Source organism: Schistocerca nitens, chromosome 2 (genome assembly GCF_023898315.1).
Source record: "Schistocerca nitens isolate TAMUIC-IGC-003100 chromosome 2, iqSchNite1.1, whole genome shotgun sequence".
Lineage (NCBI taxonomy): Eukaryota > Metazoa > Arthropoda > Insecta > Orthoptera > Acrididae > Schistocerca > Schistocerca nitens.
In genome coordinates this window covers 519833439-519859084 of record NC_064615.1, presented here as the reverse complement: position 1 = coordinate 519859084, position 25646 = coordinate 519833439, and the positions used below count along the sequence as shown (strand labels likewise).

The 25646-nt window shown below is 39.3% G+C and overlaps 1 protein-coding gene across 2 annotated transcripts in view; it reads right to left on the bottom strand.

The window, feature by feature from the left end:
* LOC126236502 (enoyl-CoA hydratase domain-containing protein 3, mitochondrial) overlaps positions 1 to 25646 on the bottom strand; it is a 130564-nt gene that overhangs the window by 53842 nt on the left and 51076 nt on the right. For both annotated transcript variants that reach the window (XM_049945858.1, XM_049945859.1), the window contains exons 2-5: positions 12297 to 12430; positions 12086 to 12221; positions 11819 to 12009; positions 10137 to 10297 (exon numbers count right to left, since the gene is read on the bottom strand). In XM_049945858.1, coding sequence (XP_049801815.1) covers positions 10137 to 10297; positions 11819 to 12009; positions 12086 to 12221; positions 12297 to 12430 — 622 coding nt within the window. The remainder of the gene's footprint in view (positions 1 to 10136; positions 10298 to 11818; positions 12010 to 12085; positions 12222 to 12296; positions 12431 to 25646) is intronic.

Here is a 25646-nt window from a genome sequence, read left to right as displayed (position 1 = left end):
GAGGGCAGCGTGGAGGGTAAAAATCGTAGAGGGAGACCAAGAGATCAATACACTAAGCAGATTCAGAAGGATGTAGGTTGCAGTAGGTACTGGGAGATGAAGAAGCTTGCACAGGATAGAGTAGCATGGAGAGCTGCATCAAACCAGTCTCAGGACTGAAGACCACAACAACAACAACAAAGTTACAGCAACAATGAGGTTGGAACCCTACCCCTGAGAAGAAAAGCAGGAAATAGAAACAGATGAATTTTTAGCACTAAATTTCAGCAATGTGAACAGACATTGTTGTGACCAGCTGAGGCAGCATTATGGATGGCAGTTGATGGTAATTTGTTCTGGAGATTAAATACTACTGTATCTGGTTGGAAATCATGCATACCACAGAATGTTGCAGAAGATCTAATATGATTAATCCATAAAGGATTTGGACAGTTTGGTATATGTCAGTGCACGAAGTGTATAAATTTTATTACTTTAAAAACTTAAGTCAGAAAATAGTAAAGCTACTATGATCTTGTGAAGTATGCCAGAAGGATAAAGATGATAATAGCCATCTACAATATAAGTTACATCCAATAATACAAAAGAATTGCACAATTTAAATGCTGCTGATTTTTTGGACAATTATCTACAGGTCAAGGAGGGGTCACTTACATCTTTGTACCGACAGAATGTTGGTTTAAGTATATAAGACTTTATCCTACCAACCAGGTCAACTTGAGAGAGTACATTAGAATAGCAGGTAAGCCTTCCCAACTGCTCACAGATAATGGGCCACAATTTATAGGCAATAAGTTAAAAGAATTTACAGTGTGGCAAGGAATAAAAAAAATTAACTATTTCAAAATACCACCCACAATGACCCTTGTGAATAAGTAATGAAAGAGATTGGATGCCTCTGTAGAACATATTTTTTCTAATAACCATATCACATGGGCTCAGCTGATTCCCAGCTTCCAAATTATTTTGAATGAGCTGCCACATATGTCTGCAGGTTTACCACAGGCAGAGATTACAAATAAAACTTTCACTGATGACCACTATTAAAGTTATTTAAGTGGCCACCTTCAATAGAAATTAAAGCAGAAAAATTACAGAATATGGTGAAGGAAAATTTACAAAAATAAGCAGAAAGTAGAATATGAAAATTCAGTAAAAATGGAATTACACCTGTATTCCAGGTTGATGACTTAGTATTACTTTAGTTCTAATCTGAAGCAGGAAACCACCAAGATTTTTTCCATGTGACAGTGGACACTTCATGATGCTAGGCATACCTCGACCAAAAGCAATACTCTTTTAGACCTGGAGACTGATCAAGAAAACGGATCATACACCAACATGTTAAAGAAATTAATATCTCCAGGAGAATCTGTGATCTTTGCAGGTTCGACAGGTTGTCACCTGTCAGGTGGCCAAGATAACTATTTCAGTACTCCAAATTTCATTTTCTCTGGAGAAATTTCTTGTACTCATTCTTCCCTGTTGTCTTTAACCAAAATCCATTTAATGCTGTCCTATCCTAGAGGTAAATATAATGGATGAGGATTCTGTTTGGACCTATAAGGTGTACAATGACAGTAAAATTATGTTACTTAAGATCTAAGCATGTTGTTGTTGTTGTGGTCTTCAGTCCTGAGACTGGTTTGATGCAGCTCTCCTGCTACTCTATCCTGTGCAAGCTTCTTCATCTCCCAGTACCTACTGCAACCTACATCCTTCTGAATCTGCTTAGTGTATGCATCTCTTGGTCTCCCCCTACGATTTTTACCCTCCACGCTGCCCTCCAATACTAAATTGGTGATCCCTTGATGCCTCAGAACATGTCCTACCAACCGATCCCTTCTTCTGGTCAAGTTGTGCCACAAACTCCTCTTCTCCCCAATCCTATTCAGTACCTCCTCATTAGTTATGTGATCTACCCATCTAATCTTCAGCATTCTTCTGTAGCACCACATTACGAAAGCTTCTATTCTCTTCTTGTCCAAACTATTTATCGTCCATGTTTCACATCCATACATGGCTACACTCCATACAAATACTTTCAGAAAAGACTTCCTGACACTTAAATCTATACTCGATGTTAACAAATTTCTCTTCTTCAGAAACGCTTTCCTTGCCATTGCCAGTCTACATTTTATATCCTCTCTACTTCGACCATCATCAGTTATTTTGCTCCCCAAATAGCAAAACTCCTTTACTACTTTAAGTGTCTCATTTCCTAATCTAATACCCTCAACATCACCCGACTTAATTCGACTACATTCCATTATCCTCGTTTTGCTTTTGTTGATGTTCATCTTATGTCCTCCCTTCAAGACACCATCCATTCCGTTCAACTGCTCTTCCAAGTCCTTTGCTGTCTCTGACAGAATTACAATGTCATCGGCGAACCTCAAAGTTTTTATTTCTTCTCCATGGATTTTAATACCTACTCCGAATTTTTCTTTTGTTTCCTTTACTGCTTGCTCAATATACAGATTGAATAACATCAGGGAGAGGCTACAACCCTGTCTTACTCCCTTCCCAACCACTGCTTCCCTTTCATGTCCCTCGACTCTTATAACTGCCATCTGGTTTCTGCACAGATTGTAAATAGCCTTTCGCTCCCTGTATTTTACCCCTGCCACCTTTAGAATTTGAAAGAGAGTATTCCAGTCAACATTGTCAAAAGCTTTCTCTAAGTCTACAAATGCTAGAAACGTAGGTTTGCCTTTCCTTAATCTTTCTTCTAAGATAAGTCGTAAGGTCAGTATTGCCTCACGTGTTCCAGTATTTCTACGGAATCCAAACTGATCTTCCCCGAGGTCAGCTTCTACTAGTTTTTCCATTCGTCTGTAAAGAATTCGTGTTAGTATTTTGCAGCTGTGGCTTATTAAACTGATTGTTCGGTAATTCTCACATCTGTCAACACCTGCTTCCTTTGGGATTGGAATTATTATATTCTTCTTGAAATCTGAGGGTATTTCGCCTGTCTCATACATCTTGCTCACCAGATGGTAGAGTTTTGTCAGGACTGGCTCTCCCAAGGCCATCAGTAGTTCCAATGGAATGTTGTCTACTCCGGGGGCCTTGTTTCGACTCAGGTCTTTCAGTGCTCTGTCAAACTCTTCACGCAGTATCGTATCTCCCATTTCATCTTCATCTACATCCTCTTCCATTTCCATAATATTGTCCTCAAGTGCATCGCCCTTGTATAGACCCTCTATATACTCCTTCCACCTTTCTGCTTTCCCTTCTTTGCTTAGAACTGGGTTTCCATCTGAGCTCCTGATGTTCATACAAGTGGTTCTCTTATCTCCAAAGGTCTCTTTAATTTTCCTGTAGGCAGTATCTATCTTACCCCTAGTGAGATAAGCCTCTACATCCTTACATTTGTCATCTAGCCATCCCTGCTTAGCCATTTTGCACTTCCTGTCGATCTCATTTTTGAGACGTTTGTATTCCTTTTTGCCTGCTTCATTTACTGCATTTTTATATTTTCTCCTTTCATCAATTAAATTCAATATTTCTTCTGTTACCCAAGGATTTCTACTAGCCCTCGTCTTTTTACCTACTTGATCCTCTGCTGCCTTCACTACTTCATCCCTCAAAGCTACCCATTCTTCTTCTACTGTATTTCTTTCCCCCATTCCTGTAAATTGTTCCATTATGCTCTCCCTGAAACTCTCTACAACCTCTGGTTTAGTCAGTTTATCCAGGTCCCATCTCCTTAAATTCCGACTTTTTTGCAGTTTCTTCAGTTTTAATCTACAGTTCATAGCCAATCGATTGTGGTCAGAGTCCACATCTGCCCCTGGAAATGTCTTACAATTTAAAACCTGGTTCCTAAATCTCTGTCTTACCATTATATAATCTATCTGATACCTTTTAGTATCTCCAGGGTTCTTCCATGTATACAACCTTCTTTTATGATTCTTGAACCAAGTGTTAGCTATGATTAAGTTATGCTCTGTGCAAAATTCTACCAGGCGGCTTCCTCTTTCATTTCTTAGCCCCAATCCATATTCACCTATTACGTTTCCCTCTCCCTTTTCCTACACTCGAATTCCAGTCACCCATGACTATTAAATTTTCGTCTCCCTTCACTATCTGAATAATTTCTTTTATTTCATCATACATTTCTTCAATTTCTTCGTCATCTGCAGAGCTAGTTGGCATATAAACTTGTACTACTGTAGTAGGTGTGGGCTTCGTATCTATCTTGGCCACAATAATGCGTTCACTAAGCTGTTTGTAGTAGCTTACCCGCGTTCCTATTTTCCTATTCATTATTAAACCTACTCCTGCATTAGCCCTATTTGACTTTGTGTTTATAACCCTGTAGTCACCTGACCAGAAGTCTTGTTCCTCCTGCCACCGAACTTCACTAATTCCCACTATATCTAACTTTAACCTATCCATTTGCCTTTTCAAATTTTCTAACCTACCTGCCCGATTAAGGGACCTGACATTCCACGCTCCGATCCGTAGAACGCCAGTTTTCTTTCTCCTGATAACGACATCCTCTTGAGTAGTCCCCGCCCGGAGATCCGAATGGGGGACTATTTTACCTCCGGAATATTTTACCCAAGAGGACGCCATCATCATTTAATCATACAGTAAAGCTGCATGCCCTCGGGAAAAATTACGGCCGTAGTTTCCCCTTGCTTTCAGCCGTTCGCAGTACCAGCACAGCAAGGCTGTTTTGGTTATTGTTACAAGGCCAGATCAGTCAATCATCCAGACTGTTGCCCTTGCAACTACTGAAAAGGCTGCTGCCCCTCTTCAGGAACCACACGTTTGTCTGGCCTCTCAACAGATACCCCTCCGTTGTGGTTGTACCTACAGTACGGCTATCTGTATCACTGAGGCACGCAAGCCTCCCCACCAACAGCAAGGTCCATGGTTCATGGGGGGGGGGGGGGGGGGATCTAAGCATGTAAGAATAAATTAATCAACAGTGGCCACAAGCAATATAATGATTTAAGATCTCTTTTAAAGTGTGATTATGTGTGCATGGTCACTCACACGTGCTATAAAACACAGCAAACATCCTGCAAAAATTTCCTTCATTCATTGAAAGGTTAATTTGTATGTTTTTCATGAGGGATTTTTTCCCTTTTCTTTACCTTCTATAAAAATAATGGTAAGGATTAAATTACGTTTTATAGCAGAGGTTGAATACTGTAAGTGAACAAGTACAGGGTGTACATAAAGTCTGGGAACACTTTCAATTATTTATTGGAGTGAACCGGTAGACATCAATACGTTAATTGAATTCTTGCCATACTTGTCCAAGCATGGCATCGTCAACTGTGGCAGTCGCTTCCCGTATTCTCTCCTGGAGCTCTGCTACACCACATGGTAGAGGTGGTACATACACCAGATCTCTAATGTGTCCTCACAGAAAAAGACACATGGAATAAGATCTGGTGATCATGGAGGCCATTTCATGAAACACCAAACTATGCTGTGGCACCATAAATGAAAAAAACTTTCAGGCTTTCTCTTCAAAATGACATATGTATGATATGTGTATAATGTTTGGTTCTTGTGCATTAAATAACTGGAAGTGTTACCGGACTTTATACACCCTGTACATACAGAGCTCAGATTTAGTTCTTCTTACAACAATTTCTTTTAGTCGTGTTGTTACTTACTCTCTACAACCTCAATACAGAGAGGTATTAGAATCAATTTTCTGGCCAGTGCTCATGAAGCAGGGAGAAGTCCATTCTGTAAGGTATGCTGAACATTCTTCATCTTCTGGCATCTCAGTGAAGAATCTAGCAGGGAGATGATCCTGAGGTATGGGATGGTACGACAGTCTGTCTTTGCAGTCTGTCTTCTGTCTTTTCTTGGCCCTAACACTCCTACTGTTAGTTTTCCTTTCTTTCTTTTCCAACATGAGTACTGACTCTATCTTCCCTCTTTCCACAATCAATAATTTCTACAGCAGAACCCTTCTCAAAACCACATCACACAGTGATAGTAAAATTCGTTTTCTTGGGAAAGCCGAGGAGTAACAAAAACACCAAGACAGGATACAAATAGTATGATTATTATGTAATGACAGCACTTTTTTAATGAAGTGTATTCACTACAATTATATATCTGTATGTGTGTTAAATGCTAGCAATATTATATATTAACAGGGAGAAGATGAAGGGAAAGGAAACCTTACCCTACGTGGAGTATGACATGCTCACATGCAAGTGAAAAAGTAATAGTTTGATGATTCAATTGTTTTGCTGTGATAGCTAAGTCTATTGATATCTCTGATAAAGGAGTGCCAACGAACTGTTTAACAACTGGTGCACAAACTAATACAAAAGATTTGCATTAACTTTGATGGGAGAGCGCTAATGAATAAATGATTTAAGGAAGTGAAATAAACGGTCTATAGTTATTAGTATATTACATTCAGTGGTATAACACTGAAGGATTGATGATTCATTAAGCAGATAAGCCTTACTTTATAAATATCGGGACAATTAAACAAAAATTAAGGGTAAACTAAGAATTATCCCCAACAGAACTTGAGACGAGTATTTATCCATAGAAAGAAAGCAAAAAAAAATGTTTCACAAAGGTAAACACTCAGTATTGTATTTTATCATTGTTCTCTGATGATTGTATTTTTGCATTGTTCTCTGATGTAGCAGAATGTGTTCACTTTAATAATAAAGACTACAGATAAGTCTCATAATTTAGTAGCAATGAATAGATCCCTGGTGGACAATCACTGACAAGTATTTACTGGAAGTCGATATGCTACAGAGAAACTTTGTCACTGAGATGCATAAATATAAGAGACAGAGGCTGTGCACACTATTAAAGATTTAAGATGGGGCATACCCAATTTTACATAGGTATTAGAGAGGACAATGATAGGTGAACTCATGGAAGGGACAATATAATCCTTGGTCAGGTGACCCCATAGATGGAATGACCTGACCAATTTTTTGTATAGAGGAATTAATACAGATACACTCATCCACAAAGATAAAAAGGTATTTATGTGGTATCTGCCCACAGAGAAAGGGGTACGTGCAGCTCTTACAGAGGTAGGAACTTAAACGTTGACAGTTCGTCATGTTGTAGAAGTGTTCTCCAAAACAGTCAATGGCTAATAGACTTACCTAAGCAGTGATGATACTTTGAATCACTGAGGTGTGACATGTAATTTCAAGTGAAATGATAGGTCACTCCTATGTCCTTCTAAACAAGAAAGATGATTGTGAAGTTTAGTCATCATTGTATTTTAGAATTAAGGCACGAGCAACCCTGCATGTTGGAAATGGCATGCTGTTCTGTGCAGATGTCATGAGTTTCATGGGTGCAGCATTTCGGCACCACTTACTGAAGGGTGGAGTCACCTCCTCTCGGAACGTGCAGCCCAAAGATGTGCTGTTGTCACGGAAAATCAGCCATGAATAATCAACAAGAAGTTACAAAAACAGTGGAAATTATGTTATTCTATTATTATTATTATTATTATCATTATTATTATTATTATTATTAATGAACTGTATAGCAGAAGATGAGATCTTGTCTTGTGAGATAAGATATACCTATGTATGAAACAAGATACACCTACGTAAGAAGAAGAGAAAATATACCAACAGTTAATTGAAAAAAGGTTTTCGTCATTTAGTTGGTTGCAGAAGACAGAAGACTTTTTCCTTTAGCTTTAGAGTGTAGCCTAAACTGCCAGGAGAAGTAGTTTGATGTAACACAGCAATTCAGAACACAGTAGTTGGCCCAGAGGAGAAGAAAGATAGAGGACAGGTGAAAGAACTATAAATCTAAGACTTATTCCTCACCAGAAACAAGACAGGAATAGATCATAACACATGTTTTACTTATCACAGATCTAAGATTTGAAATTGTAGAGAGTGGTCTAGATTAAAATGTCAGCGTGTAATATCTTATGGTAAAGATGAACTTAAACATTTTCTATCTCACTGAATGTGAAAGACTTACATTATTTCAATAAATGAATTGAAAGCTAAGTAGAAATAATTAGCTTTAAGTAAGAGTACTGTAATAATGATATAACCTGATCAAACGGGGCAAATTTCTCTCATGTTTTTTATCTATGAAAATGAAACAACGTACATGTAAATCTGCTGGATGATAGTACAAGAGAAATCCAATACAAATAGAGCAATATAATGTTTACTGGAAAAGTCATATATTAGATTACACCATGCAATGAACAACTATATGGTCGAATAGGCATACACCAGTTTTTTGAATGAAAAGAGTAAAATGGGGCTATTAAAGAGACACTATCTTTTACCTGAGCAAGCTGAATTACATGCTAGATATGTTTCTAAAATGAAAATTAAAAGGGATCAGCTAAGCTCACATAAATTCCAAAAAAAGGAAAGTTTATGTAAGGAATGATGAGTCCAGGCATATGTCACAAAGGCAGTAAATGTGACTGTGAATTTTGTAGTGGGTACAGACAGGAAATTAATGACTAATGTGGATTTTAAATGTAAAATTTCACGCTGGAAAACCAAGTGTTCATCAGTTAAAAGGACTGAAAGAAAAGAAATCTGCTCATACAGGATTCATTGCTTGAGGAAATAGAAATGGGTTTCATCTTAAGTGACTTTAATTATGGATAATAAGAATAACTGATTGAAAGTTCAAACTTTTTATTTTGTGGACTTATATCAATGTTATGCAAGGTTTGTAATTGGTCAAGTAAGTTGAGTTACACAACATCTTTCATCTCAGTAGGGACATTTGTGGTGTAACATGTTGATTCTGCAGAATAATGTGTTCCACTTCTAACAAATCTGGCCAAAAAAGATGTTTACGGAAACTGTAAATGTTGATTATGTGGTTGTTAAGTGTGGGACATCCCACTGTGCGTGCTCTATGTCTCTGAGCACTATGGGACTTAACTTATGAGGTCATCAGTCCCCTAGAACTTAGAACTACTTAAACCTAACTAACCTAAGGACAACACACACAACCATGCCCAAGGCAGGATTCGAACCTGCGACCATAGTGGTCGCGCGGTTCCAGACTGTAGGGCCTAGAACCGCTCAGCCACTCTGGCTGGCACTGTGTGTGCTCTGGTTTGCCACATATGCAGATGGACATCAAAGATGTCGGTGCAGAACATGGATAAGGCACAATGGTGAGCAAGCATCTCCATCTGCTGGTGAGGACTGCTTACGGATTGGAGGCATGGCTTAGCAGTGTCTTGGAGGTCATACAAGAAAGGACACAGGTGATAATGTAAACACCAGAACAATTCAAGAACATACATGAGAATAGTTAGTCTGAAATGTCCAATCAGTAAATCAACATATGGTGTGATCTATTGTGTGCTACAAATTAAGAGAGGTTGTTTTCATCCACAATTGTAAATGATGTATAGAGGAAACATTTCAGTTGTAACACAGAAGAGTTATCACAAAAGTGACTATGTCATTTTAGTAGCTTGAATAGAATGAAGCTCTCTTTCACCCACCCATGCGAAATGTGAAAAAGTCCATTGTGAAGAGGGCATGTCATGGTTTAGTGGCACTGCATAGCAGGTCCACTACAGCAAATTATATCAAGAATGGAGACCATAAGATATTTGTAAAGTAAAAGTTGCCATACATATCAGCTTGGTGACAGTTCATGTATGGAGTGAAACCCATCGTACCAAAACACAACTTGTCCCACTCCAGGGCAAATAGGGACCTGTTTAGTTTCCACCATCTAATCAGTCTTGACTATTTAATATTAATGAGCTGTAAAAATTTTTTAGCTAAATCTTTTTAATGACTTATGGTTCTGTGAATTATGGTACGCTGCAGAAACACAAGTGATGTCTATTCTCAAGACAGCAATACTCAGTTGTTACTACTGTACTATTGCAATAAATCTTAACTTAATATTAACTATTGGCTTTCATTGATAACCTCACTTTCCTATTTCATACACACTTCTGGGAAGTACATGATAAGAATAATTACAGAAAGATATGAATTAATCAAAACTAAAAACTTGAGTTTCTGACATTAAGTGAAAAACCAAAGACAAATACTACTAGCCAATATATTGACAGAGACAACAAGAAAAATATGTCCGACAAAAAGATGGAACTAACTGATAAGAGAAATGCACCACTAGATAAATACCTAGATCTTCTGCAGGAACAACTTTGCTCACAAGACCTGCTCTTAAAGCTTCTTCAGCTGAAAGAGGAAGACCTGTAAACAACATGTGAGCTGCTACTTTTTTTGGCACTGCACGACCAACAGCAATTCCAGGTGTAGAGCAGAATATTCCAAAGTTTGCTCTGTAAACAAGCACAGAAAATTCATTTATATACAGAGTTTTTGCAAATTTTTTGATGATGTTTCATTTCCCATTGCCATCATTGGTGAGAACACAAAGTATAAGTACTAATCACCACTGGGAAAACAAAAAAAATGAAAAGAAAAAGAAAAGGATTCATTACGACGGAAGTATCCAAATGGGATGGAAATCACTAGATGTGAAGAACATGTACACAAGCAAATGATTACAATTTCTGAAAAATTGGATGATTTATTCAAGAGACAGAGCTTCACAAATTGTGCAAGTCAACAATGTATTGGTCTATCTCTGGCCCTTATGCAAGCAGTTATTTGACTTGGCATTGTTGATATATTTATTGGATGTCCTCCTGAGATATTGTATTGGACCTTATGCTGCTTCACCTACCAGGCTATACGTTTTATTTTTTCTGTCTACTTTTACCCATTCATTTGCCTAATTAGTTTACGGCAAAGATTAAAATGCAGTATGCCCACACAGCAATCAAGTCTGTGGGGCTAGCGAGAAAAGATGAAGAACATTAATTTTCTCATGTTTGTAAATGTTGATGTTTCACCATTCTTGTACTATCTGTCTTTTCCAGTATATAATAGAGAGAAGACATGGATTTCTGTTTAGATCACTAATAATGTTAAATACACTAACTGTTATAGTACGACATCAGTTACATTTACCAGTTCCTTGTTTCACCTGATCTATCTGTCTGTGTACCAGTATCTGTAATACTTTGGAGAAGGAAGAAATTTAGGCAGAGCAAGCTGGGGGCCGTAACATTGTCTTCAAAGAAGAAGAGGTGGTAAATAACTTCAAAAAGAAGACAAGGTAAATAGCTCCAAAGGAGGTAAATAACTTCAAGGCTTAAAGAACTATCATCTAATAATCTAATATTAAATGTCACAGATTTTTCGTGCATGCAAGCGAATCTGGCACAATATACCTCAGGAGGACATACAACAACTCTTTTAATCAATAAAAAGCCGAATAACTGCTCGCATAAGGGCCAAAGGTGGACCGACACATTACTGACTTCCTCAATTTGTGAAGCTCTTTTTCTTGAATAAGTCATTCGGTTTTACAGAAATTGTAATAATTTGTCTGCGTGTACACATAAATCTCATCTAGTGATTTCCATTCCATTTAAATAACTCCTTTGTGGTGTGCCCCTCATTTTTTAGTAAATAATTACTACAGCAGGATGCTCATCATGATTATTCACAATAGACACAATAAATTCTGTATAATAATAAACTCAAATTGTAATGGAAAGCTGTGTATTGTGGAGAGTGGGAAAGAATGCAGGTAAGCACAGAAGAAAAAATGACATCTTAAAACATTAAACTGTGCCAAATTCCAGAATTAAAGAAAATCAAAGGATTTTCACGTAGCTTAGTTGATACTATATTTATAACTAACAGAATTTTTTCACAATATAACAGTTCCTTTTTTGTTTTTATCTTTTTTCCTTTATTAGATGCTGGTATAAAATTTATATATATATTACCCTGGAGTTGAGAAGGAGCTGTTATCAGAGCAAATTGCAATGTCACAGCTAGCAACAAGTTGGCAACCAGCAGCAGCAGCCAGTCCTTGAACAACAGCTATGACAGGCACAGGACATTGTAAGATGCCTAGCATCAGACGAGAACAGGTTGCAAAAACCTCATGGTGGAATTCAGACCCATCTTTGCTCATCTGCAACAGTTATTGTCACCTATTAATTGAAAGCACAAGGAAGTAATTAATCCATAAATTTCTGTTTTTGACATACCAGTTCTTTCAAATTGTGGCCAGCTGAGAACACCCGTCCTTCTCCATACAGTAAAATACACCTGAGGGAAGGGTCATTCTGATTGCAGGTGATGCCTGCAATCAAGTCTTCCATCATTTTCATGGACAGTGCATTTCTGAAAATCACACAAATGGAAATTAGGGTTCAGTTTTGACAATTCTTGCAATTCAAGTGCTTGAGAACAACAAACCTCGTTTTTTGACTTGACATGATTATTTTACGAACACCATCATATTGTACAGTCTTTGTCAATGGTTCATTTGCAATAATACATGAAGTACTAAGTGACATATTATGTTTTGGTTTCCCTCGGATTCTTGCCACCTGTCAAATATAAAAATAATGCATAGCTATTAAGAATTTAAATTCAAAGGACAGAATGAAAAGAAAGAAGATTTTAAACATTTCTGCAAGCAGAAGGTGAAAGTTGATGCAAGCAGTATCTGTACTACTGTGTAGAATGGGACGATAAATCTCAAAATGATTATTTAGTAAAAGTAAACCAAGTAAAAGATGCTGGAAAAGTTAACAGGACTATTATTATTACTATTACAATTATTATTATTATTATTATTATTAGTAGTAGTAGTAGTAGTAGTTATTGTTGTTGTTACTGTTGTTATTATTTCTTTTCTTTTCCCTGTCACGAGTGAGAAGGAACTACACCTGAGTCTCTGCATACGGGTGTGTCGCTATGGGTCGGAGGAAATCCTCTCTGGCTTCCGGCAGCTATCTGATTTGGTGAAGACTGCCAGTCTCGCTAGCGGGATGAAAGCAGAGCTCACCATCTGCAGCATCATTGACAGGACTGACTGTGGACCTTTGGTACAGAGCCGAGTGGAGGGTCTAAATCAGAGGCTGAGACGGTTCTGTGACCGTGTAAGCTGCAGATTCCTCGACCTGCACCATAGAGCGGTGGGGTTTCGTGTTCCACTGGATAGGTCAGGAGCCCACTACACACAGCAGGCGGCTACATGGGTAGCAAGGGTTGTGTGGCGTGGACTAGGCGGTTTTTTAGGTTAGATGGCCTCGGGAAAGTACAGAAAGAGCAACAGCCTCAAATGGTGCGGGGCAAAGTAAGGACATGCGGGGACCAAGCTGCGATCAGTATTGTAATGGTAAACTGTCGAAGCTGTATTGGTAAAGTACCAGAACTTCAAGTGCTGATAGAAAGCACCAAATCTGGAATTGTTATAGGTACGGAAAGCTGGCTGAAGCCAGAGATAAATTCTGCCGAAATTTTTACAAAGGCACAGACGGTGTTTAGAAAGGATAGATTGCATGCAACCGGTGGTGGCATGTTTGTCGCTGTTAGTAGTAGTTTATCCTGCAGTGAAATAGAAGTGGATAGTTCCTGTGAATTATTATGGGTGGAGGTTATACTCAACAACCAAGCTCCTTTTACTGACCTCCCGACTCAGCAGCATTAGTGGCAGAACAACTGAAAGAAAAATCTGGAATACATCTCACATAAATTTCCTCAGCATGTTATAGTCTTAGGCAGAGATTTCAATTTACCAGATATAGACTGGGACACTCAGATGTTTAGGACGGGTGGTAGGGACAGAGCATCGAGTGACATTATACTGAGTGCACTATCCGAAAATTACCTCGAGCAATTAAACAGAGAACCGACTCATGGAGATAACATCTTGGACCTACTGATAACATACAGACCCAAAATTTTTGACTCTGTAATCGCAGAACAGGGAATCAGTTATCATAAGGCTGTTGCAGCATCCATGAATGTGGAAGTAAATAGGAATATTAAAAAAAAGGGAGGAAGGTTTATCTGTTTAGCAAGAGTAATAGGAGGCAGATTTCAGACTACCTAACAGATCAAAACAAAAATTTCTTTTCTGACACTGACAATGTTGAGTGTTTATGAAAAAAGTTCAAGGCAATCGTAAAATGCGTTTTAGACAGGTACCTGCCGAGTAAAACTGTGAGGGACAGGAAAAACCCACCGTGGTTCAACAACAAAATTAGGAAACTACTGCGAAAGCAAAGAGAGCTTCACTGCAAATTTAAATGCAGCCAAAACCTCTCAGACAAACAGAAGCTAAACGATGTCAAAGTTAGCATAAGGAGGGCTATGCGTGGTTCAACAACAAAATTAGGAAAATACTGCGAAAGCAAAGAGAGCTTCACTGCAAATTTAAATGCAGCCAAAACCTCTCAGACAAACAGAAGCTAAACGATGTCAAAGTTAGCGTAAGGAGGCCTATGTGTGAAGTGTTCAGTGAATTCGAAAGTGAAATTCTATGTACCGACTTGACAGAAAATCCTAGGAAGTTCTGGTCTTACGTTAAATCAGTAAGTGGCTCGAAACAGCATATCCAGACACTCCGGGATAATGATGGAATTGAAACAGAGCTGAAATACTAAACACCTTTTTCCAAAGCTGTTTTACAGAGGAAGACCGCACTGCAGTTCCATCTCTAAATCCTCGCACGAACGGAAAATGGGCTGACATCGAAATAAGTGTCCAAGGAATAGAAAAGCAACTGAAGTCACTCAACAGAGGAAAGTCCACTGGACCTGACGGGATACTAATTTGATTCTAAACAGAGTACGCAAAAGAACTGGCCCCCTTCTAACAGCCGTGTACCGCAAGTCGCTAGAGGAACGGAAGGTTATAAATGATTGGAAAAGAGCACAGGTAGTTCCAGTTTTCAAGAAGGGTCGTCGAGCAGATGCGCAAAACTAAAGGCCTATATCTCTGACAGCGATCTGTTGTAGAATTTTAGAACATGTTTTTTTGCTCGTGTATCTTGTCATTTCTGAAAACCCAGAATCTACTCTGTAGGAATCAACATGAATTCCGGAAACAGCGATCGTGTGAGACCCAACTCGCTTTACTTCTTCATGAGACCCAGAAAATATTAGATACAGGTCCCAGGTAGATGCCATTTTCCTTTATTTCCGGAAGGCATTTCATACAGTTCCGCACCGTCACCTGATAAACAGAGTAAGAGCCTATGGAATATCAGACCAGCTGTGTGGCTGGATTGAAGAGATTTTAGCAAACAGAACACAGCATGTTGTTCTCAATGGCCAGATGTCTACATACGTTAAAGTAACCTCTGGCGTGCCACAGGGGAGAGTTATGGGACAATTGCTTTTCACAATATATATAAATGACCTAGTAGATAGTGTCAGAAGTTCCATGTGGCTTTTCACGGATGATGCTGTAGTATACAGAGAAGTTGTAGCATTAGAAAATTGCAGTGAAATGCAGGAAGATCTGCAGCGGATAGGCACTTGGTGCAGGGAGTGGCAACTGATCCTTAACATAGACAAATGTAATGTATTGCGAATACATAGAAAGAAGGATCCTTTACTCTATGATTATATGATAGCAGAACAAACACTGGTAGCAGTTACTTCTGTAAAATATCTGGGAGTATGTGTACGGAATGATTTGAAATGGAATGATCATATAAAATTAATTGTTGGCAAGGCAGGTGCCAGGTTGAGATTCATTGGGAGAGTCCTTAGAAAATGTAGTCCATCAACAAAGGAGGTGGCTTACAAAACACTCGTTCGACCTATACTTGTGTATTGCTCATCAGTGTGGAATCCGTACCAGGTCAGGTTGACAGAGGAGATAGAGAAGATCCAAAGAAGAGCAGTGTGTTTCGTCACAGGGTTATTTGGTAAGCATGATAGGGTTACGGAGATGTTTAGCAAACTCAAGTGGCAGACTCTGCAAGAGAGGCACTCTGCATCGCGGCGTAGCTTGCTGTCCAGGTTTCGAGAGGGTGCGTTTCTGGATAAGGTATCGAATATATTGCTTCCCCCTACTTATACCTCCCAAGGAGATCACGAATGTAAAATTAGAGAGATTCGAGTATGCACAGAGGCTTTCTGGCAGTCGTTCTTCCTGCGAACCATACACTACTGGAACAGGAAAGGGAGGTAGTGACAGTGGCACATAAAGTGCCCTCCGCCACACACCGTTTGGCGGCTTGTGGAGTATAAATGTAGATGTAGATGTAGAAACCAGATTTCCATGCAAATATGGGAGAAACTGTGATTGATGCACACATGGTGAGTCAATTTTTGCAAAGCAACCACCTATAGCCAGTTACAGATCTAAATTACTGCTGATTTCTATATGTTTGGGATTTATTTGTAGTGTTTGACTATAGCAGCTGAAAAGCTATTGTTCTTCTTTAGTATATTTCATATTTTCATTACTGTATTTATATGCTATAGTAAATGTAATGTGTTTCATATAAGAAATTTAAAAAAAGTTTAGAAGGGACTTCTTCCCGCCAGCACCGCATCCTTTCTTTTTCAAATGTGCTGTTCTCCACTGTCTGTTAATGAAGGAATTTTAAAAAGTTTTACCAGCTACAGATTAACCCACAATTTTTAATTTGTGAACAATCTGCTCTGCTGTGTAGTTTCTCCACTATGAGAAGAAAAAAAGTAAGGCTCAGATTTGTTTCCATGTGAATAAGCTTTATTTATCTCATTTTACAACATCTTGAAGTACGAGGGTAGTTCGGAAAGTAAAGACACACCGTATGCCAGAGGAACAGAAGAGTTTTGGCGAGCAAGTTGGCAACACTGGTGTTAACCCTGAACCGTTAGCTTCCTCCTCGCGGTCATTCGGCAGTTGAACGTTGCTTCTGGTTGGAGTAGGTCGTGTTTAAAATGGCTGCGAATTCCGCCAAATGCCAAGTGCACTCCATCATATGTTTTCTTCATGCAAACGGTCAGCAACCAGCGGATATTCACAAAGAAATTGTTTCTGTTTATGGGAACATTATGAATCAACAAAATGTAACGAAATGGTGTCATCATTTCTCTGAAGGTAGGACCGATATTCATGACGAACAAAGAACAGGTTGGTCATCTGTGATCTCTGATGCCCTTCTTTGGAGAACGGAGGAAGCAATTCATGCGAACAGACATCTCACATTGAAAGCATTGCATCAGATCATACCGGATGTGTCAATGACAACTCTTTATGATGTTGTGACTGTCAAGTTAGGGTACAGGAAATTGTGTGCGCGCTGGGTTCCAAAACTGTTAACAGAAGAACACAAAAAGAAAAGGATGGGCTTTGCACTTGACTTCCTCACACACTATGCTGAAGCAGGTGATGAGTTCCTTGATTACATTGTGGCAGGTCACGAGACATGGGTTTATCATCATACACCTGAATCCAAGCAACAATCAATGCAATGGCGCCATTTGAATTCACCAAAAGCCAAGAAATGCAAAACTTCGATTTCAGCAAAGAAAATCACAGCTTCTGTTTTTTTGGAACAGACAAGGCATTCTTCTGTTGTAATTAATGCCTCATGGAATGACAATTAATGCTGCTGCATATTGCCAGACTATGAAACGTCTTCGAAGGGCAATTCAAACAAACTCAGGGGAATGCTGTCAAGTGGAGTCCACTTGCTTAATGACAACGCTCGGCTTCACACAGTGCTTGCAACCGAAGCACTACTCAAACAATTCATATGGGACGTATTGGACCATCCGCCACACAGCCCGGACCTTTTGCCCACCGACTTTCTTGGTAGAAAATCATTCCACAATGATGAAGTGATCAAAGATGAAGTTGAAATAACCCAACAAGAGGCGGCAACCTTCTTTGTCTGTGGGATACAACAGCTTGTGCACCGAATTAACAAATGTTTGGATAACAGGGGTGATTATGTTGAAAAATAACAAATAATCCAGTTAATAAGATGTAACTGACGTTTTCTAAATAAATGTTCTATTTAAGAACTGCGAGCCATTGTCTCTTTACTTTTCGAAATGCCCTCGTATATTTTACATGTACTTACAACTTAACAATTCATGATATTTAAAAAATGAAACTTATATTCAATTTCAGACTTACATAAGCTGCAGTGTCTTCAAAGTTGTGGTGGAGACACACTACCTGTCTCCATCACACTTGTAGTTATAATAACAAAACTGAAACGACAAATTGCTGCTTTTCACAGAGAGGAGGCATTGAGTCACAGAAAGACACAATGAAAAAGACTGCTAAAAAATTTTATCTTTCACACAAAGTCCTTCTTCTGAAACAGAAAACACACCGTATTCATGCAAGTACAGCTCACACAGACACGGCCACTACCTCCGGGCAATAGTGTTCAACTGCGACCACTTCTGATGTGAGTAGCAATCTGCTGGGGTGGATGGTGGGGTATGGAGGAGGCTTTGTGTGGGGAGGGGAGGAATAGCAGGGTATGGGTGATGGAGGGAAGATTCTGTACTACCTGTGTGACCATGCAGAGACTTGGTGGGGACAGTACAGGATGGCTTGGTGCAATATTGGTAAGCTGTGCAGGGAGGTTGGGGGGGGGGGGGGGGGGGGGTAGATAATATAGAAGGGAAAAAAATTAGTAAGTGTGTTTGTGGGATAGAAGGCATGAGTAGTGCTGGAGTGGGACTGAGCAATGGAATAGGCAGGAGGAGAACAAGGACTAGAAGAGGTTGAGGTCAGAGGGATTACAGGAATGAAGGACATGTTACAGGGACGATTCCCTCCTGTGCATTTCATTAAAGCTGGTGGTGGTAGGAAGACTCCAGATGAGTGCAATTATGAAAGTGAAGTACATTGTGTTGGGGGCACCATGCTCGGAAATTGTGTGGTCCAGCTGCCTCTTGGCCACAGTTCGCTGTAGCCATTCATGCAGACAGATAAACTGTTAGCTGCCATACCCACTTAGAAAGCAGCACAATGTTTGCTGCTCACTTCACAGATCACATGGCTGTTTTCATAAGTAGCCCTGACTTTGATGGGGTAGAAGATGCCTTTGACAGAACCTGGGTAGGTGATAGTGTGAGGATGTATATTTTCATGTGTAACGTACATCTGTTATCACACTATATGCCTCATGGTGAACCCTTTTTTGGACTTCTTTTCAATTAGTGGAACATAATAAGTACAGTTGGTTGCATGAAAAAAATTAAAAATGGAGTAAATAGTTTTTATTCTCTGTAGTCAGAAATTCAGCAGCTGACATTCTCATCTCTCCCATTGCTATGGAAGTGAGAGATCACAAACCTATGAAAATCACTGGCAAATCAAACTGAAATAGGCTATATGTGGATGGTCAAGTGAAAACTTGGTCTTCAGTGGTGCAAGATGATGCACATTGGTTACAATTTTTTTATGTGAGATACAATTCATCATAAAAGGAGAGCTGGTCCTAGTGGACACTCTACTTAGAGAGCTGAGAATTTCAAACTGGATAAATCCTATGCATGTGCCTTAATTTTTCTTAAATCTTGCTTCCATTAGATTAGATTATGTTGGATCAGATACACTTTACATTCCTACAGATCCATAGCGAGGAAATCATTCAGGATGAAGAACAAGTCAGAAAACAAGAACACACAATAAATATTTACCAATAAAAACAGACTTGTCAATGTAAGATACCTTTCACAGATCACAAGTGAAATTGTTCACATGGATGTGGAATTACAGCAAAAAATTTTAAACATAATTTCATTTAAAAGATAATAACAAACTTGTCACAGAACATATAAATGTTCAATGCAATGAGTTGCTTATAATAATCTCAGGCTATTGTAGTCATGCATCATCAAACAGAAGAATCATTTTTCAAAACTGGTTTGCAGTGACCACATTGTTGCACCATGTTTGTACAGATGTCACTCTGTACAAAATATTCACATTATTTGATGTTATTAGTAACATATACACATCAGCCTATTCCACTAAGAAATTCATCAGTTGAGTAGTAGAAGTTGGCCACCAATAAATTGTTTAGGGTCCTATTAAACTGAATTCCATTAGCAGTTTAACTTTTTATGGCTGCTGGCAAGTTACTGAACATGTGTCTTCCTGAATAACGGACACCTTTCTAGACCAAGGTAAGTGACTTTAAATCTTTGTGGGGATTATTCTAATTTCTAGTGCTGATTCCATGAACTCTTGGTTTGAAAATGGGATATATTTCTAACAACAAATTTCATTAAGGAGTATTACTAGTTCCCCAAACAGCACTCAGCAGGACAGTCTTGAGTTCACACCACAGATAATTCTTATTACACATTTTTGGACGCAGAAAGCTTTAGCTTGGCTTAATGAGTTACCCAAAAAAAAATTCCTTATGACATTATGGAACGATAGTTAGCAAAGTATTCTAGCTTTTTTTTTTATTTTTATATCACCTAAGTCTGACAACATCAGCAATGTAAGTAGAATCCATTTAATTGGTTCAGCAATCTTGTGGTATGCTGCTAACAGTTGATTTTATTAACAAGCTTTAAGCCCAAGAATTTGTCATCGTGTTTTAGGCATATACTGGTGGGAACCTCTTATGAGCTCTGAACTGCATGTAGTTTTCTTTTCTTTCATTTTTTTCCAGAATTTATAGACAAAGATTTGGCTAGGGACCATTTATTAATGTCTCTGAAAATTTCATAAACTGACCTTTCTAAGACTATACTTGGCATCTGGTAATGTTACTGATGAAAGGTCATTGATATAAACAAGAAAAAGTAAGGGCCCTAAGATACAACATTGCATGACACCACATGTAATTAGTTCCCAGTTGGATGATGCCTGATAACTTAATACATATCTCTTCCATATTGACACCCTTTGTTTCCTGTCAGAATTTGAACCATTTTGCAACATTTCCTTCTACATTATAATATTATTATTTACTTAAACAGATATTATGATATACACATTCAAATGACTTTGACAGATTGCAGAACATACCAGTAGCCTGTAGGGTGTTGTCTAACGAATTAAGTACATTCTTGCAAAATGTGTGTATAGCCTTCTCAGTATTGGGACCCATTATGAATTTTGACTGTGACTTTGACTTTGACAATACATACATACATCAAAAAAAGTTTTGCATCGCCTCATTTTGCATCACCTCGGTTCCGCGAGTTTTGGAACCTGTACAGAAAATTGGAATATAGATCAACATAAACATCATATCAGCCATTTTTATTGCTCATGAAACCACACATTGCATGTTGTACCACCATACAGCAAGACCTTCAGAGGTGATGGTCCAGATTGCTGTACACATCGGTGTCTCTAATATCCAGTAGTATGTCCTCTTGCATTGATGCATGCCTGTATTCATCGTGGCATACTATCCACAAATTCATCAAGGCACTATTGGTCAAGATTGTCCCATTCCTCAATGGCAAGTCAACATAGATCCCTCAGATGGTTGGTGGGTCATGTCATCCATAAACAGCATTTTGATAGGGCACATATTTCGAGAACATGCTGGCCACTCTAGTTGAGCGATGTTGTTATCCTGAAGGAAGTCATTCACAAGCTGTGCACAATTGGGGTGCGTATTTTTGTCCATGAAGATGAATGCCTCATCAATATGTTGCCGATATGGTTGCACTATCAGTCTGAAAATGGCATTCACGTATCGCACAGCCATTACGGCGCCTTCCATGACCGCTAGCGGCGTACATCGACCCCACATAATGCCACCCCAAAACAGCAGGGAACCTCCACCTTGCTGCCCTCACTGGACAGTGTTTCTAAGGTGTTCAGCCTGACTGGGTTGCCTCCAAACACGTCTCCAACAATTGTCTGGTTGAAGGCATGTGTAACACTCATCGGTCCACTCATCAGTGGACCTCGCCATGGATGTTGGGAGTGTAATTGTGCATCATGCAGCCTATTGTGCACAGTTTGAGACTTAACATGACAACCTGTGGTTGCACGAAAAGCATTATTCAACATGGTGGCATTGCTGTCAGGGTTCCTCCGAGCCATAATCCATAGGTAGCGGTCATCCACTGCAGTAGTAGCCCTTCGGCGGCCTGAACGAGGCATGTCATTGACAGTTCCTGTCTCTCTGTATCTCCTCCCTGTCCGAACAACATCACTTTGGTTCGCTCCAAGACGCCTGGACACTTCCCTTGTTGAGAATCCTTCTTGGCACAAAGTAACAATGGGGACATGATCGAACTGCGGTATTGGCCATCTAGGCATGGTTGAACTACAGACAACACGAGCTGTGTACATCCTTCCTGGTTGAATGACTGGAACTGGCTGTTGGGCCCCCTCCGTCTAGTAGGCACTGCTCTTGCATGTTTGTTTACATCTTTGGGTGGGTTTAGTGACATCTCTGAACAGTCAAAAGGACTGTATCTGTGATACAATATCCACAGTCAACATCTATCTTCAGAAGTTCTGGGAACCGGGGAGATGCAAAACTTTTTTTGATGTGTGTATTTATTGTCAGATGATTAAGAAGCTGTTGTATATTACTTTTTTGAAAATTTCTGAGAACACTGGCAAAAGTGAAACTGGATGGAAACTTGACAGTATTTCTGTACCTCCTTCCTTATGCGAAGGCTTAACTATAGCATACTTCAGCCATTCAGAAAATGTTCCACTGATAAATCACTATCTACCAGTGGCCTACATAGGGCAGATATGATCGGGTCTGCTACTACTTATGCAGTGCATCACAGCTGGACTTTATGTTGGGACACAGCACTGTGCCCTGCTTGTGGTCATCTAGGTCATCACACTGGATCTCTTGGGTATACCAGGTATATATGGGTCTACATCTACATCTACATTTATACTCCGCAAGCCACCCAACGGTGTGTGGCGGAGGGCACTTTACGTGCCACTGTCATTACCTACCTTTTCTGTTCCAGTCGTGTATGCTTCGCGAGAAGAACGACTGTCTGAAAGCCTCCGGCGTGCTCGAATCTCTCTAATTTTACATTCGTGATCTCCTCGGGAGGTATAAGTAGGGGGAAGCAATATATTCGATACATCATCCAGAAACGCACCCACTCGAAACCTGGACAGCAAGCGACACCGCGATGCAGAGCGCCTCTCTTGCAGAGTCTGCCACTTGAGTTTGCTAAACATCTCTGTAACCCTATCACGCTTACCAAATAACCCTGTGACGAAACTCGCCGCTCTTCTTTGGATCTTCTCTATCTCCTCCGTCAACCCGATCTGGTACGGATCCCACACTGATGAGCAATACTCAAGTATAGGTCGAACGAGTGTTTTGTAAGCCACCTCCTTTGTTGATGGACTACATTTTCTAAGGACTCTCCCAATGAATCTCAACCTGGTATCCGCCTTACCAACAATTAATTTTATATGATCATTCCACTTCAAATCATTCCGCACGCATACTCCCAGATATTTTACAGGAGTAACTGCTACCAGTGTTTGTTCCGCTATCATATAATCATAGAATAAAGGATCCTTCTTTCTATGTATTCGCAATACATTACATTTGTCTATGTTAAGGGTCAGTTGCCACTCCCTGCACCAAGTGCCTATCCGCTGCAGATCTTCCTGCATTTTGCTGCAATTTTCTAATGCTGCAACTTCTCTGTATACTACAGCATCATCCGCAAAAAGCCGCATGGAACTTCTGACACTATCTACTAGGTCATTTATACATATTGTGAAAAGCAATTGTCCCATAACACTCCCCTGTGGCACGCCAGAGGTTACTTTAACGTCTGTAGACATCTGGCCATTGAGAACAACATGCTGTGTTCTGTTTGCTAAAATCTCTTCAATCCAGCCACACAGCTGGTCTGATATTCCGTAGGCTCTTACTTTGTTTATCAGGCGACAGTGCAGAACTGTATCAAACGCCTTCCGGAAGTCAAGGAAAATAGCATCTACCTGGGAGACTGTATCTAATATTTTCTGGGTCTCATGAACAAATAAAGCGAGTTGGGTCTCACACGATCGCTGTTTCCGGAATCCATGTTGATTCCTACAGAGTAGATTCTGGGTTTCCAAAAACGACATGATACTCGAGCAAAAAACATGTTCTAAAATTCTACAACAGATCGACGTCAGAGATATAGGTCTATAGTTTTGCGCATCTGCCCGACGACCCTTCTTGAAGACTGGAACTATCTGTGCTCTTTTCCAATCATTTGGAACCTTCCATTCCTCTATAGACTTGCAGTACACAGCTGTTAGAAGGGGGGCAAGTTCAGTTGCGTACTCTGTGTAGAACCAAATTGGTATCCCGTTAGGTCCAGTGGACTTTCCTCTGTTGAGTGATTCCAGTTGCTTTTCTATTCCTTGGACACTTATTTCGATGTCAGCCATTTTTTCGTTTGTGCGAGGATTTAGAGAAGGAACTGCAGTGCGGTCTTCCTCTGTGAAACAGCTTTGGAAAAAGGTGTTTAGTATTTCAGCTCTGTTTCAATGCCATCATCATCCCGGAGTGTTTGGATATGCTGTTTCGAGCCACTTACTGATTTAACGTAAGACCAGAACTTCCTAGGATTTTCTGTCAAGTCGGTACATAGAATTTCAGTTTCGAATTCACTGAACACTTCACGCATAGGCCTCCTTACGCTAACTTTGACATCATTTAGCTTCTGTTTGTCTGAGAGGTTTTGGCTGCGTTTAAACTTGGAGTGAAGCTCTCTTTGCTTTCGCAGTATTTTCCTAACTTTGTTGTTGAACCACGGTGGGTTTTTCCCGTCCCTCACAGTTTTACTCAGCACGTACCTGTCTAAAACGTATTTTACGATTGCCTTAAACTTTTTCCATAAACACTCAACATTGTCAGTGTCGGAACAGAAATTTTCATTTTGATCTCTGTGGGTACAAGTGGCAGTCAAAATTATGAGGGTTACATTGTCCACCATGCTGCGTGGTGTGCACACTATTTGGCCATTCAGATATCTCAGATATTTGCAGGTCTGAGTGAATATGCAGTCATCAAAAGTGCCATAGCGGCCACTACCCCACAAAAGTACCATTATGACACATTTTGCATGAGACTCAGAAACCAACAGTTCTTACATTTGCAGTGCTTTCTTTATTATTTGCCATGAACTGGTGTTATCAATCTTTGAACAGTTTTATTGTAGCTAAGCTATAGCTGAGTTATCCAGTTCACAAGTGGATGATATAATAAAGCAGATTAAGAGGGAGGAGTTAACACCTCTTAAAAATCCAGGTCCAAGAGCAAAAAGCAAAGTTCAGGAAAATTTTTGTGTACTGAAAACTTAGACAATGCTATTATTTCTCAATTTGTTCAGTATGTAAAATGCAAGTTTGTATTATCACACAAGTCATCATCAGGCAACAGAAATTTCGTTAGAAACATGGACTCAGAATTCTGCAAAGACAAGTGTGTATCAACAGAAGAAGAGCACGTTAAAAAACAACTAAAACAACATGAATAATATTTATAAAAGCTATCTTAGATTTCATATTTTTTTCCATGATCTCATTGCATATCATTAGATGTCATCTTTTCTTCCATTATCCTGTACTATATCATTAGAGACTTTTATTTGTCTATGAATATTACTAATAGTAATTCTGAACTCTTTTTGCAGTTTTGAATCTGTGCCACTGGATGTGCACAATCATTTCAAGAAAGCCACTGTGCAATATGCAGTAGATATGCATCCATTCCAACTTTCTGCATCATTATTGCATAATTTGTAATCTTTGAAAGCATTAAAATAAACATGAAAAACTAACCTTCAGACTTGCTCCTTTTTAGAATCTGTTACCTTTTTA